The 14,370-nt window shown below is 53.6% G+C and overlaps 2 protein-coding genes across 5 annotated transcripts; one reads left to right on the forward strand and one right to left on the reverse strand.

Annotated features, from left to right (window-relative positions):
* Window positions 1–1,446: 1,446 nt before the first annotated feature.
* Window positions 1,447–4,248, reverse strand: ATP6V1G2 (ATPase H+ transporting V1 subunit G2). The gene is made up of 3 exons (XM_081094286.1): window positions 3,346–4,248; window positions 2,967–3,067; window positions 1,447–2,502 (listed from the first exon to the last, which is right to left on the reverse strand). The coding sequence occupies exons 1-3, from the start codon at window positions 3,425–3,427 to the stop codon at window positions 2,329–2,331; spliced, it is 357 nt and encodes a 118-aa protein (XP_080950412.1). The 5' UTR covers window positions 3,428–4,248; the 3' UTR covers window positions 1,447–2,328.
* NFKBIL1 (NFKB inhibitor like 1) lies at window positions 3,609–12,869 on the forward strand. 4 transcript variants are annotated; one of them, XM_081094284.1, is made up of 4 exons: window positions 3,609–3,809; window positions 4,747–5,021; window positions 10,732–10,953; window positions 11,119–12,869. In XM_081094284.1, exons 2-4 carry the CDS (start codon window positions 4,757–4,759, stop codon window positions 11,670–11,672), a joined length of 1,041 nt encoding a protein of 346 aa, XP_080950410.1. In that variant the 5' UTR covers window positions 3,609–3,809; window positions 4,747–4,756; the 3' UTR covers window positions 11,673–12,869. The 4 variants fall into 4 exon arrangements, with proteins under 4 accessions (XP_080950410.1, XP_080950411.1, XP_080950409.1 ...); XM_081094285.1 differs by having other exon boundaries at window positions 3,699–3,774; XM_081094283.1 differs by lacking the exon at window positions 3,609–3,809 and adding an exon at window positions 4,306–4,397.
* The last annotated feature ends 1,501 nt before the right edge of the window (window positions 12,870–14,370 follow it).

Raw genomic sequence — 14,370 nt, forward strand, 5'->3', positions numbered from 1 at the left:
TGACTGAACCTGGCTGGAGAACCTAGAGAACCTGGCTGGAGAACCTAGCAAGAGAACATGGACACAGAACCTGGCTGGAGATCCTAACCAGAACTTCACTGGAGATCCTGGCTAGGCTGCTGATCAACTGAACGCTGTCTCCATGTCATTCCTTCTTTGCTGACTCCGTCCACACCTTTGGGGACCCCTGGACCTGCTGTGGTTGGATCCCAGCAATTCCACCGTTCAGTCAATTTGCATATTAGTCTTTTATTATACAGGAGGATGTATCCTGCCGCCCTGCTTAGAGAGTCTGGTTAAGAGGCTTGTTTTCTGTGGCCAAGAAAAATGCAGTAAGTGATCCATCCAAGGATCCCAGGATGGTGTTATAGAAGGGCAGTTTTTCCAACCCTATGTATCAATTTATTCAACAGTATTTATCTTTCATACTCTGTCCCAAGTGCTATTCTAGGATCTGGGGACATAGCAGTGAATGGCCCTGTCATTACAGAGTTCACTAACAGGAGAGACAATGCACAAACAAATATGTCAAGTAGTAGTAAGTGCTATGAAGAAAAATAAAGCCAGATGATAATGGAAAAAATAAAATGGAACAGGCACTGCTAAGAGAATCACCTTACATAGAGTCAGAGGCCATTGGGGAAGCAGCAGTGCTCGGAGCTGCTATGAAGTTGCTCACAACTCAGTTCAAGGCTGAGTCATAAACATTTTGGAACAACTGCTTCAGGGACACATGGACTTTACCTGCTCCTCATAGTTTTTGCCTCCCTTATTTGCATGTTAGAACCAACCAATCCCTAGCCAGTGAGCCCTCATTTACATGAAAGAATTGCACTTCGTGGTTTTTGCTTTTATAAATCCTGCCTTTCTTTGTTCTCTCAGAGAGAAGTTTGAGTAGTTACCTGAATCTGCATCATGGTAGTGCAGTCATTTTGTTCAAATAATTGTCTTTTGTTCTCATTATAGCCTGAGCCTCTTCGGTTAATGAAGGGGCAAAATGCTTGTTCCTACACCTCAGCTTTCTCTACAGTCGCCATCTAAAACCTTCATTTTCCCAAACTAGGAATCGCTTATGTTTCTCACTTTAGAGAAATATGATTTTTTAGGGTTTTCTTTTTAAAAAATATATGTTTATTGATTTCAGGGAGAGGAAGAGAGAGGGAAATATAATACTGATGAGAGGGAATCATTGATCAGCTGCCTTCTGCATGCCCCCTACTTGGGATCGAGCCAGCAACCCAGGCATGTGCCCTGACAGGGAATCAAACTGTGACCTTCTGTTTCTTAGATCAACGCTCAACCACTGAGCCACATCGGCTAGGCAATAATAATATGTTATTTGCTATGTTTCTCCAACAAGTTTCAAAGGGCATCCCTTTTGGGTGTTTGGAGAATATAGAAACAAGACACAAGAGAGGGGCTAAATGAGAAATGATGAAACAAAAGGATTTGCCCATAATCATTTTATTGAGAGTTTTTATTGTTACAAAGGAAGTCCATGCATACACGGTGACAAGCTTCACTTTCACTCTCAGGAAGCAGCGATCATCCGCTAGGTCTTTGGGGGAATAAGAAATGGGAGAAAACCAATAAAGAGAAAGACCAACTTAAGAGAGATGAAGGAGAGGGTAAAAAATGCACCATCTTTCTGGAACTACAGTAAAGGGGCGAAATGAAATCATCATTTTATCTTTTCAGGGGTCATAAGGCCTGGGAAAAGAGAGGTGGGAAGGACCAATTCTTCAGAGAATTACTAGGGTCACAGAATCAATGAGTAGAGTTAGGGCCACAGACAGAAGTGAGGAAACAGCTGTGTCTAGGTTTTGGCAGGTGGACATAATATCACGGGGTTGCCATTAATCAAATCATAACTATTACGTGCCAGCAACCATGCCAGGCTCTGGACAGAATGATGCCTAATTACTGCTGCAACACTGAAAGGTGGGCATTGTTGTTCCAGGGGAGGCAGTGAGGCTACGGGTTAAGCAGCTTGTTCTGGTTGCCTGTCAACTAGTAGCAGGGTCAGGAGAGGGATCTAAGCCTGCTGGGCTCTGGAGTGAGGATGTTTCCTACATCCCTGCTTTTTCATGCTACAAATTTCACAGAGGGGTTGGGTGAGGGTGACTTGGGAGTTTATAAGGTCTCAATGAAGGTTAAAAAACAATAAGGAGATTCGGGTCTGAGCAGGACATCTATATTTCACAGGAGAATTATTGGGTCCTGCCTCCTAGAATTTCTAGGGAATGGAAAAGGAGAGTAGGATTAGGATGGGAGGCGATTCTGATTTGGGGATTTCTTTTGAGGAGGAGTTAGGCGCTAGGGTTTGTCCTAGGCAGCAATCCTGTAGTTGGGGTGGACCTGGGGCCTGACATCGCAGACCATGCCAAGAAGCTGGGCCAGGACGAGTTCTCGATTTTTCTGCTGGGAGCTCTGCATGCCCTGCACCTGGCGCCTGGTAGCCTGCTCCACTTCTGCAGACAGGTTTCCCTGGGAGCCCATGGCCTGGAGGGTGAGGAAGGGGTAGAAGAGAAAACGGAAGAGACAGAGAAAAGAGGGTCCAGGCATGTGGAGGAAAAGATCCTAGAGCAAGGCCAGAGAGAAAGGCCCTCCAACCCGCCCATCCCGCGGAAACAGCCGGACACCAGGACAGCGGCACAACCCCTTTCCTCCAAGACCTGGCATGCAACATCAGACTGTACAACCCCCACACTCACCACCCATGACCACTGAACTCTGCCCTCCACCCAAATGTCATCATACTCCAGACAGACTGTGGCAACTCCTCCACAAGCTGCTCAAGGCCTTCAAAATGCCCAGACTCTTAAATATCACAAAGCTTGGCCAATGTCACATGGTCCCCACCAGGATCCCCTTCTGTCCTTGACCATCTTATTTTATCGTAGAATCACCCTCACCAGATGCAACCTGTACTCTGGGGGGCCATCCCCAGTCCTCCCCAGACTCACCGCCTGCTGTTTGCTCTGGAATTCCAGCTCCCGCTCCCGCCGGTACTGTTCCACTTCCATCTGTGCCTCTTCCTTTGCCTGCTTCAGACGCCGCGCCTTCCCTGGAAGCAAAAGAAGGATGGGGGTGGGCGAACCCGACACAAAATGTGATAGTGGGGGTCAGTCCTTTCCAGAAAGTTATTCTGCGCTCAGCCAACCAGGTGCTAGATTCTAACACTCACCCATTTCTTCCCTTCCAATTAGCCACCCCAACCCCAGCTCTCTCCCCAGGAGGCTTGGGTACCTCAGGACTCAAATGTTTGCTGTCCACACCGCCCCGCCCCCTCCCCCCCCCCCAATTTTCTTTCCAGACTTCTAAGAGAGGAAGGGGGAGACTCACTCTTTCTGGCATCTGCCACCTTCTCAGCCGCCCGTTTCTCTGCTTGCAGGAGCTGCTGGATACCCTGGGATTGACTGGCCATTTCTGTCCTTATGGCAGATTCTGTTTCGGATGCTACCAAGGCACCAGATGGCTCCCAGCCCCCACCCACCGCCTACTTCTCTTCCAGCTCGTTGCTGCAGTCCGCCACTATCCCTGGGTCTTAGTGCTCCCCCTTTCGCTTAGCCTGCACCGGTGTCTCCCCCAAACTGATCCTCCCGTTCGGTGGTGGCCGGTCCTCTCTGCCACCTCTCCATCTGGCAGTACCGAGGAGGACCTCTCGGGGGCAGCAGAGACCAGGCCCAAAGCGGCCCAGTCGGGAGGTCGAGGAATGGGGGCCGGGGCTGAGAGGAGAGGAGGAGGCGCGAGGGGTTGAGACTGCGTGAGAAAGTAAGGAAGTCACCGTCCGTGGTGCGTTGGGAAGAGTACGTTGGACTTCTGAATTCGGCCAATATCTCCTCCCTTTTCTCTCCCACCCGTTTCCATTTCTTCTCTATCTTTTCCAAGTCCAAACTTCTGCACCCATCTCACCTGCCTTTTATGTGTTTTCATGCCTGTTTTTCTCTTTTTGATCTGCCCCTGTTCTCAGCCTCAATGTGGTTTTGTTTTTCTTTTTCACTGTGATTTTTATTCCCTTATCTCTCCTGTTTTCTCTCTTTTCTCATCTTTTCATCTATCTCGGAACCACTACTCTCTCTTCCCAGTTGGGGAGTCGGGGTAAACCTCCAGGCCGCCCTCCTTTTTCTGCGCCTACCCTCCAGTTTCCCGGTTCCAGGTAGACCCTTTATCTTAAGTTCTCTAGTTTCCCCCCGGAGGCCAGATCGCGGAAACACACCTCCCCGCCCCCCACCACCGCGCGTCCTCGGGGAGGAACGACATCCGGTAATGCGCCTTAGGTCATTTCCGCCCTTTACCGGCTGCGTCTCAGTTGCGCCGTTTCTGCCAGTCTAGAGTGTCTCCGCCTTCCTGCGTCCCTCGCTCCGAGCGACTGGTTCCTCGGGGGGCCGGGGCAGGTCTGATGAGTAGGGCCCCCCCCTACCCCCCCCCCCCCCGTCCAGAGGGAGAAGCCTTTATTTTGCATCTTTCGACAGGGCGGGTGCATTATATTCAATTTCTAGACCACTACTTGAAATTGTCCATGACTTTAAAATTCTAATATCTGTTGATAAACATTTCCCCTATCAGCCCCTTTCCCCCCTTTTCAAAGTTCTTTATTTAAGATTTAGCGCTGCTAATGAGCCGCAATGTGATGTGAGAACCCGGCCGAAGGGAGGGCGGGCTGGCCGGGCTGGCGGGCGGGCTGGCCGGGCTGGCGGGCGGGCCGGCGAGGCTGGCCCTCTGATGCCTCTTTTCCTTCCTCAGCCGGAGTCCCATGGCCTCCGCGGCCCGCCGCCGGCGCCGAGAGCGTCGCTTCCGGCGGTACTTGTCTGCGGACCGGCTGGCCCGGGCCCAGGCCCTCCTCCAGCGGCACCCCGGCCTGGATGTCGATGCTGGGCGGCCCCCGCCACTGCACCGGGCCTGTGCCCGCCACGATGCCCCCGCCCTGTGCCTGCTGCTTCGGCTCGGGGCTGACCCTGCCCGCCGGGACCGCCACGGAAACACGGCGCTGCACGCTGCCGCCCGCCGGGGGCCTGGGGGTGAGTGTGCCCGCCGGACAGCTCATGAGCACGGAGCGTCCTGGGACCTAGGGCGTAGATGACAAGTTGGCGTTGGCTGTCACCTGTGCCGTTACCGTACCGAACTGCCATTGTCTGCGGAGCCCAACACTCGGGGTCACAGCTTTCTAGATTAGTAGCTCCTTTGCCTCTCGAGTGGTGGTTTGCCTGAAGTGCAGAAGGTAGCACAGAGGGCAGGCTTTAGAGCTGGTGCCTGGGTTCAGATCCCAGCCGCGCTCTTAATAGCTGGAACTTCTTGGGCAAGGTCCCAAACTTCATTTACCCACGTGCAAAATTAAATCATAACAACCCTTGCTATGTGCAGGCACTTCTCACAAAGTAACTCGTTGAATCCTCACAACAACCGTGTCAGTACTAACAGAGAAGTAATTTGCCAAAATAGTGCAGCAGTGATTGTAACCCAGGCAGCCCGGCCAGGGCGCTGTCCTGTGACAGGTACAGAATTGCTGCAGAAATACACTGTGATGGTGCCTGTGCTCAGCACCCCATGCTGGGGCGAGTGCTAAGACTCTACGAAGCAGTACACATGGCCAGCCCTCGGTAGGTACTCACCGCTGTTCTGCCTGTTGTCAGCATATCCATACTCCCTACCAACGACTCTGAAACAGAAACACTGAGAGGTGAGCATTTACATCAGCCTGCCACCCAACTCATTCTGTGGCAGAGCCTAACCTGACTGCAGTGAGGCCATCTACCATTTGTTTTTCTCGTGCTGATGTCAAAATTCAGAAGCTTTCGCGTGTCCGGCCCCGGGGGCTGCCCGGGCTACGCAGTACATGCGTGTACTTTCAGATCAGCTCTCAAACCCCAGAACATTTGCAAAGCCTTGGCCGCTGTGCTTTCCCACGCGGACCTGCTGACCCTGTGGGCAGTGGAGGCAGCTGTCTAGATTTGCCCTCAGGAGATTTTGCTTCGAGAGTAAGAACATCTGAGGAGACCTCTAGGTTGGGATGAGCACCCTTCATTCAGTTTGATTGCTCCCCCAGTGCCCCAAGCATAGGAACCCATCTCCACCCCCACACCTTCCCTAATAGTAAAGAAGTTACCCCTTTCTTTAATGTTTCTTAATATAAGTGAGATAGGCCGGCATATGGGGAGGTTGTAAACTTAAAAACAAAGAAAGGAGGTTTGCAAAGTGCAGGTGGCTGACTGAACAACTGACATTGCCGGTGGCAAAAGCTGAGCCCTGACCCAGGTTCCGGCCTGGCCACTGGGGTCCTGGGCTGGGCTGGGTGAGGGACGTGAGCCTGATGTGCCTCTAAAATGCAGGTGTGAGAGTGAAGGGGCAGGCACTTGGGACAGTCTAGCACTAACTCAATGAGGAGTAGTGTTCTATTCTGATATTACTTAAGGCTATTTGAGTAATAAAAATATTCTTCATGGTAAGTGCTTTCTTCATTGTATTAAATCCCAAGAAGCCGGCAGGATTGATATTATTATCTCACAGGTGAGGAAAAGAGGGCCTAGAAAGTTCAGGAGCTTTATTTTTTTTAATATATTTTTATTGATTTCAGAGTGGAAAGGAGAGAGAGAGAGAGAAACATCAGTGATGAGAAAGAACCATTGATCTACTGCTTTCTGCACACCCCACACTGGGGGTCGAGCCCGCAACCTGGGCATGTGCCCTGACTGGGAATCGAACCAGGACCTCCTGGTTCATAGGTGGACCCTCAACCACTGAACCCCACCTTCCCGGTGGTTCAGGAACTTTCTTCCCAAGGGGGATCCACACTCAGGTCACACCCAAGCCCTTCCTTCCTCCCAGTCCCTGCCAGTCGCCACCAGGGGGCCTTCTAACTCCTGGGTAGGAAGGCGGGTCTCCTTCGTCTCCAGCTGCTTTAGAAACCACTGTGCCTTAAATGCAAATGTTCTCTTTGAGCTGATGAAATGATCTTGGATCCCTGAGGAGGTGCATTCCCCTCAGCTCCCAGGCAGGCCCAGGCCCGATGGATTTGCCTGTTCTGCTGGGTTTGGCTGGGCTGGGTTGTCACACCCAGTGACATGCTGGTAAATGGCCCCTACCTTGGGCTTTTGGTATCTTCTCTTCGGACCCATCACCTCGTGGGGAAGTTATCTCAGCTGTCAGAGACCCCTGTGTACACACACCTCAGTCTGACAGTAACCATTCTCTGCAAGTAACCATTCTACAGCAAGAATAATCGAACACTGAGAAATGGGGTTGTTTTTCTCACAGTCTTTGCAAAAAGAATAAAATTGAGAGCCATCCTGATATTTTTTCGGATATATTATTTTTAATATGACATTCACTGCACTTCTGTGTGCCAGACATTCGCTGTCCGTTACCACTCGATCTGCACCGCAGAAGTAGGCTGTGGCCCTGTTTACAGGTGGCTGAGCCATGGGTCTGTGTTCCATTTGCCTTTCCAGCCTGACCTCCCACGGCTCACCCCAAAGCTGCAGCTCCCCGCGAGGCTCTGTCCTCAGTGTCCCCCAGCATGTTTTCCACCAGCCCGCCTCTCTCTTGCCTGTTGCTTTCCCGTCTGCCTGATTTCTGCTTTGCTAAATTACTCTCCCTTCCCAGGCCAACATAAGCCACCTCCGCCTGGAAGCCCTCTTGGAGCACCCTGCCCACGACGACCTTTTCTTCCTCTGTGCCTTCCTCGGTCAGTTGTCCTCAACATAAGCTTCTGATACTGGTGTTTCTTCAGTGAGTTGTGCCAGTCAGTGTGAGCTTTGCTTTAAGGTAGAAATCATCTTATGGGGAGGAGAAAAGCAGTGCTGTCATCACTAAGACAAAGTCTGTTTTTACTCCAGAATGGTTTCATACCTATTCCCCAGTAGAGAAGCACACTGGGGAAAGTTGGTCCTGTGCTCACTGGCGGTAACGCTGGCACTCCGGTCACCGGAGGAAGGCGAGCTGTTTAACCAGGGATACCGGAGCGTTTGCTTCATCCAGGGAACAGCAGAGTCCTCCCCCATTCCTGACTTAAAAGTAAGTTAGTGAGGGACCCGCAGCTCACCTAGATATGGCAGGAAGGGCACATACCAAATTCATAGGAGGGGTTTCCTGGGGGAATAAAACTTAGAAGGCAGCATTGAAGAAAAATTTATCCATGGTGGTTTTATTTCTTTAAAACGAAATGATGTTGCAAAAATGACAATATGTTAACATACCCTGTGATAGGAATAGAGGTGTTTATTGTACTATACTTTCTACATTTTTTGAATTTTTTAGGTTTCTAAAAATAAAAGTAAATATAGTAGAAAAACACAGGGGAATCATTTTATAATCTTGGAGTGAAGAAAACCTTCCTAATGAAATAAAGTCAAAAGCTATTGATGCAGATTTAACTACAAACGTTTTTTACAAATATATTTTTATTGATTTCAGAGAGGAAGGGAGAGGGAAAGAGAGGTCGAAACATCAATAATGAGAGAATCATCCATCGGCTTCCTCCTTCACATCTCCCCCTCCCCCTTGCCACTGGAGATCCAGCCTACAACCAAGGCATGTGCCCTGACCAGGAATCGAACCATGACCTCCTAGTTCATAGGTCGGCACCCAACCACTTAGCACCCTGGCAAAAACTTGTTGGAATGGGAGAAAATACCTACAATACATGTAACACAGACACAGGGTTGATCTCTGTACTATATAAAGGGCTGTCGTCTCTACATTATCGTTTCCGAGGGAAATGTAGATGAATAAGAACAGGTCATTCACAACAGAAACACAAAGAGCCAAAAAGCATATGAAAAAGAAAATTTTATAATTAAAATCTTTTTTTAATCTGTCAGATGAGCCAAATTAAAAGGTTGATGAGACTAAATTTTGGTAAAGGACGACGCAGATTTCCATAGGGTTGTGTGTTGGCACAGAAGAGAGCTGTTTGGCAAAACCTCACATGTTCTTTGACTCAGAGATTCCACTTCTGAGAAGCAACCCCGCAGAAATACCACAGCGAGCCCACAGAGACATGTAGGAAGCCAAACAGTTTGGAAACAAAGTCTGTCGCCTGCGGGGAGGGGTGAGTTTGTTCCGCGCACAGTGAAACACCGCGCAGTCATGAAAAAGGCCAGCGTGTCACTCCTGTGGAAAATATAAGTAGACGCTAAGTGAAGAGAGCAAGTTGCCAAATAATACGTACAGTGCGGTCATGTATCGCTGGCAGAAATTGTCAGCTCTGTGCGTTTACATCACCCAGGTGGGGCTGGAAAAGACAGTGCAAAGTGGGAAGAGCGATTACATTTATTCTTCATTCTTTAAGAGGAAAGGGGATTTACCGTTAGTTAGTTACATCCATGCACTTTAAAATGTCAAGTAGGAGTGGGGGAGCCACCCACAGTCCTTCCACCCCGAGGCCAGAGCCTTATATTTCTACACCTTCTCCAGCCAGAGCACTTGCTCTCTTTTCACACCATTGCAGTCCGGTCCCATGTACAGTTTTGTAGCCAGCTTTCCACATACAAACATCATGCTTAGTTACTAGTTAATATCCTGTGTCACATTTTACTTATATTTTATGGTTGGAAGCCTTACTCCTTAAAACCTTCCCGTCCTAGCCTGAGCACCTGCCACCCTCCCCCTGCCATGAGACCTGGTCCTGACGGGGTCTGGAGTCGGGGGTACTCGAGTGTGCCAGGAGATGCGTGGGGGCCGCGGGCCTTGGCTGGCCAAGGCTGGGCCCGTCCTGTCTCCCTGCCGCCCTGGCAATGGGAACACCCCTTCTCCTCACCCATGCTTTTCCTAGATAGCCAGTGCCACAGATAAAGATGGAAGGGCCGCCAGCCGCCTCCTCCTGCCCTGGCGAGAGGAAGCAGGCCACAGCGAGAGAGCACCTCATGCACGCGCCTGGTCCCAGGAGCGAGGTGCTTGGGGGCCTGGGTGAGCAGTGAAGTGAGCGGCACGGCCCTGGCACATGGCCACTCTGGAGCCAGTGCAGCGAAGTCAGGACTCAGGAAGGGGGGTTCCTGGGTGGAACCCCCTCTCAGCCCTCTCCCCACCCCCCCACCAGGCCAGCAGTCATTGGAAAGAGCTTGCTGGTTGCTTGGAGCATTTCTCTGGTTCAAACTCTGCTTATCTGGCCCTCGACCTCCACCCCTCCCAGCATGCTCTGGGGAAGGCTGGCTGAGGGAAATTCCCCCCAAAACATTTATTTTATCCAGTTTATTGAAAAGTAATATAAAAAGATACCTGTTTGATATTTGCATATTTATAATGGTAGAGCAGAATGTTCAGATATCGTACCAATCTGAAGCATAATGTGGGGTGAGAAACACAGGAAGAGGCATTAGGTGACAATATTTCCTTTTATCTCAGAGAGAGAGACATCAGTGATGAGAGGATCGTTGGTCGCTGCCTCCTGCACGCCTCACACTGCGGATCACCTGGGCATGTGCCCTGACTGGGCACATGGTTCATAGGTCGGCACTCAACCACTGAGCCACGCCGGCTGGGCTGCCGTGACAATATTTTCCAGCCAAAACTGGAATCCATAGTCAGGTTTCTGACGGTGCCCGGTGGCTGGAGGCAGACTGGAAAACATGAAGTAGTTCATGGGGACACGGGTCAGAATATTTTAAACTGCGGTAAACTGTCAGTAAGTGTGTGTCAGGTCTAGGTGGGCAGACAAGGGTGTGCGTGGCCGGCAGGACCCCAGATGCGCCCTGCCAAGGAGGCCCAGCTAACCCCCTGCCCTCCCACCAACAGCCTACACGGACTTCTTCCTGCCGCTGCTGCGCCGCTGTCCCTTTGCCATGGGAATAAAGAACAAGGATGGGGAGACCCCCGGGCAAATTCTGGGCTGGGGACCCCCCTGGGATTCTGCCGAAGAGGAGGGGGAAGACGAGGCGTCCAGGGAGCACCAGTGGAGGCAGAAGCTGCTGGGAGAGCTGGAGGACGAGTGGCAGGAGGTCACTGGCCGGCTGGAAGGTAAGGAGTCCGTTCCCCAACAGCTGCCCTTCCCAGCTGCTGCTTTGCCTGCACCCGCCCCCCCCCCAACCCCCCCCCCCCCGCACCCCGTCCCCTGTGCCACCCGCTTCTCTTGCCCTGTGACCTTCTCATGGCCTCTCCCCGACCACCCCCCCCCTCAAACAGACTATGAGGCCCAGGAACCCGAGTCCTTCTCCGCCTGGTCAGATCGCCTGGCCCGGGAGCATGCCCAGAAGTGCCAGCAGCAGCGCAAGGCAAAGGGAGCCCGCCGGCCCGCCGGGACTGAGGGCTCCAGTCTCAGCTGGCGGCGGCAGGAGGAGGAGCGGAGACTCTTCCAAGAGCGGGCCAGGGCCAAGGAGGAGGAACTGCGGGAGAGCAGAGCCAGGCGGGCGCAGGAGCAGGCGCAGGAGGCTCACAGGGCCCAGCCCCCCAGGGGAGCAGGGAGGGGCAACCTCTGGCGCTTCAATGACGTGCCCTGGCCCTGCCCTGGGGGGGGGGACCCGGAGGCCATGGCCGCAGCCCTGGTGGCCAGGGGTCCCCCCTTGGAGGAGCAAGAGGCTCTGAGGAGGTACTTGAGGGTCCAGCAGGTTCGCTGGCACCCGGACCGCTTCCTGCAGCGGTTTGGGAGCCAGATTGAGACCTGGGAGCTAGGCCGCGTGATGGGAGCGGTGACAGCCCTTTCTCAGGCCCTGAATCGCCGTGCAGAGGCCCTCAAGTGAGCCCAGGGACATCATGAGGAGCTGCAGGGAACGCAGCCTTCGAGACAGGGCGGCAGGAAGGCATGATCAGAGGTGGGGGTGGCGAGGACGAGGCAGGACCAGGCACTGTGCAGCAGAGGATGTGGGGTGGGAGCGAAACTTGTGATGAGCGGGGGTGGGAGGGCAGCCACCGGCACTGCTCCTTGACTCTGCCACTTCCTAATAAGACCTGGTTCCACGTCTCACTCCCAGGGCCCTGCCTTTTTCCACTGCGGTGGTTTTCATCGCCCATGACATCTTTCCCGCCCATCTGCCGAACCCACAGCTCTATACACCTGTGACCCGCACGCACACGGCCGCGCCTGCACTGGACGCTAGAGGCCTGCCGGCCCATTCCCAGGCTGGCCCTGAGCAGGCCAGTGCGCCCTCCGGTCTCACTCTCTCCCTATGCCGGGCTCCCCTCGGTAATTGGGGGGCCCAAGAGATGAATGTGAACACCCGCCAAAAAAGGGAACAAAACTAGTTTCCCTCCCCCCCAGCCCCCCGCAGAACCACATCCTCCTCCCCACTCACTGCCTCCCCAGCAGACAGGGCTTTCCCTTTGCTGAGTCACTGAATGGTCCAAGGGGGGCAGCGGAGCTGGGGGCCACGGGGAGGTTGTGAGAGGTCGGGACAGGAGCAGGATGCAGGAGGAGCCCTGTGTGGGAGTGGAATTTCGGTTGCTAAAATTAGGACCAGGGGAAGTAGGCGGAAAGAGCCAAATTATGTAACCTGGGTTGTCTGTTCTTGGGCAACCAGGGACCCACACCCGCAGAGAGTGAAGAAGTAACATGGACTCACTCTAGTCAAGCTGCTCAGTCACTAAAGCCAAGTTGGCTGAGGCCTGAGGCAACGATTCTGTGCTCATTTTAACCAGTCTGGGAGCGTAAACTTCGGAATTTTCCCGGCCTGTGTCAGCGCCTCCTAATACCCCCGATGACCCCTGGAGGCCTCACTACGCCTTGACCTGACATCCATCACCCAGACACGGTGTGACCAGACCACCTGGGTCTGACGGCGCCCTCCCGGACGGTGGGTCCTGGCTAAGCCTGCAGGACCGACCATTCTCCAGAGTGCACTCCTACCAGGAGGACCCTTAACTTCCTTCTTACTCGGAAACACTTCTTGTTATGCTTCCAGTTTGCAAACCTGTGAATAAATCTTTATCGTGTATTTCTAGCCAAAGCCTCCAAACACGTTGAGTTAGTTCGACAGCTCAAGCCTCAGCTCCCTCCATAGCTTCTGCCCCCATGAAGCCTGGGTTCCATCGCTGGGCAGCCAGGCCTGGCCTCCAGAGAAACATCTGAGGGTGGAGGGAGAAGGCCTGGGGTTCCGCGGAGGACGGGGCGCCACCCCTTCCGCTGTTCATGCTCGGCTTTCAGCCCCTGGACTGGTGTGGTACTAGACAGCACCGACCCCATGGCACCCCCACCCCCTCACCCCCACCCCAGGCACAGCAGTGAAGTGAGACGAAAGGGCAGGGTGGCCAGTGCCATGGGCACTTGTCTGCTGCAGGGCGCTGATGCATCAAGCTTCTCTCTCAGGTTGGGAGCCCAGTCTCCGTGGGCGCGGGCGGGAGAAGCCCGGAGTAGAAGGGGAAGCCTTGGAGAGGGAAGGGGCAGCCTCTGAACGTGGCATGGGAATGTGGGGTGAGCACGAGACCCCGGGGAGACAGAGCCAAGAGGCCCAAGGCCTTGAGGCACCGGCCAGATGTTGGGGCAGGAAGAGGAAGGGCTGTGAGAGGAAGCTGCTGTGATTCAGAGAAGAGACGGGCTGTGAGCAACCCAGGCGTCCGGTTCCGCTCACAGCTGGGGGCTTCGGAAGTGGCATGCAAAGAGCTCAGGTTGGTGCGGGGCGGGTGGGGTGACGGTCCGACTGGGAGCTGACAGGTGAGCGTCAGGAAACTGGTGTCCAAGTCTGCTCCTCCATCCAGGTTTCCTCCGGGTTTTAAGCACATCGCTGGCCCTTTGCAAAAGTTACATAAACCACAGCACAACACGGCCTGTTCCCGGCCCCCCTCTTTCCAGTGTCCCTCCCTGGTGTCTGGCCCCCAGCCCTGTTGGGGGTTCCCCTGAGATGAGGGCTGTTCACTTTCTCTGACCACATGGTTTCCGCTTCAGTGTCTCTTTTTCCTAGGCTGATAAAAATACTGAGCCTCAGAGGCCCTGCTTCCTCTGACCTCCTGGGCCAGGCAGCGGCTTCCTGTCCACCAGGTGGGGGCGGGGAGGGGCCCAGGCATCCCGGGGTGATCTGCCTCCCGTGAAGCAGGAGAGCGCGTGTCCCCCGGAGACGGGCCAGGAATCGGTTCTCGGGGAAGGTGTCTGGGTTTCAGTCAGAGAAAGAGGGTTGGGAACGAGACTGGTGAGGTGGAAGAAGGTCTGTTTGGGGTTTGGGGTCCAGTCAGGTCTGGGTTGTTAGGAAAAGGGCCTGAAGGACTGCCCAGCCGCACAGCAAGTAGCCTGAGAGACGCCAGTGGCGGCAGTGTGAGCCGTGGGGAAGGCGGCGGGTGGGTGCAGAAAAGCACCCTGAGGAGGGCGGACGTGTGAGCTGGCGCTGGCCAATGGGTAGCGTTTCCGTGTGCGGCGAGTGGGGGCACCAGAGGTCAGGGAAATGGCTTGAGCAGAGGCGGGCGTCCAGAGCAGAGTATGTGGAGGAAAAGAGCGTGCGGGCGAGGAAGCCC

Source organism: Myotis nattereri (genome assembly GCF_964212035.1).
Source record: "Myotis nattereri genome assembly, chromosome: 6".
In the NCBI taxonomy this organism is placed as follows: Eukaryota; Metazoa; Chordata; class Mammalia; order Chiroptera; family Vespertilionidae; genus Myotis; species Myotis nattereri.

Excerpts from the sequence above, each read along its gene's own strand:
- NFKBIL1 (XM_081094282.1), top strand. Across the intron at positions 5,022-10,731 it reads CGCCCGCCGGGGGCCTGGGG|CCTACACGGACTTCTTCCTG; the intron begins GTGAGTGTGCCC and ends TCCCACCAACAG. Across the intron at positions 10,954-11,118 it reads GGTCACTGGCCGGCTGGAAG|ACTATGAGGCCCAGGAACCC; the intron begins GTAAGGAGTCCG and ends CCCCTCAAACAG.
- ATP6V1G2 (XM_081094286.1), bottom strand. The coding sequence starts at position 3,427 with ATGGCCAGTCAATCCCAGGGTATCCAGCAGCTCCTGCAAGCAGAGAAA. Across the intron at positions 3,068-3,345 it reads GGTGGCAGATGCCAGAAAGA|GGAAGGCGCGGCGTCTGAAG; the intron begins GTGAGTCTCCCC and ends TTTTGCTTCCAG. Across the intron at positions 2,503-2,966 it reads TCCAGAGCAAACAGCAGGCG|GCCATGGGCTCCCAGGGAAA; the intron begins GTGAGTCTGGGG and ends CTCACCCTCCAG.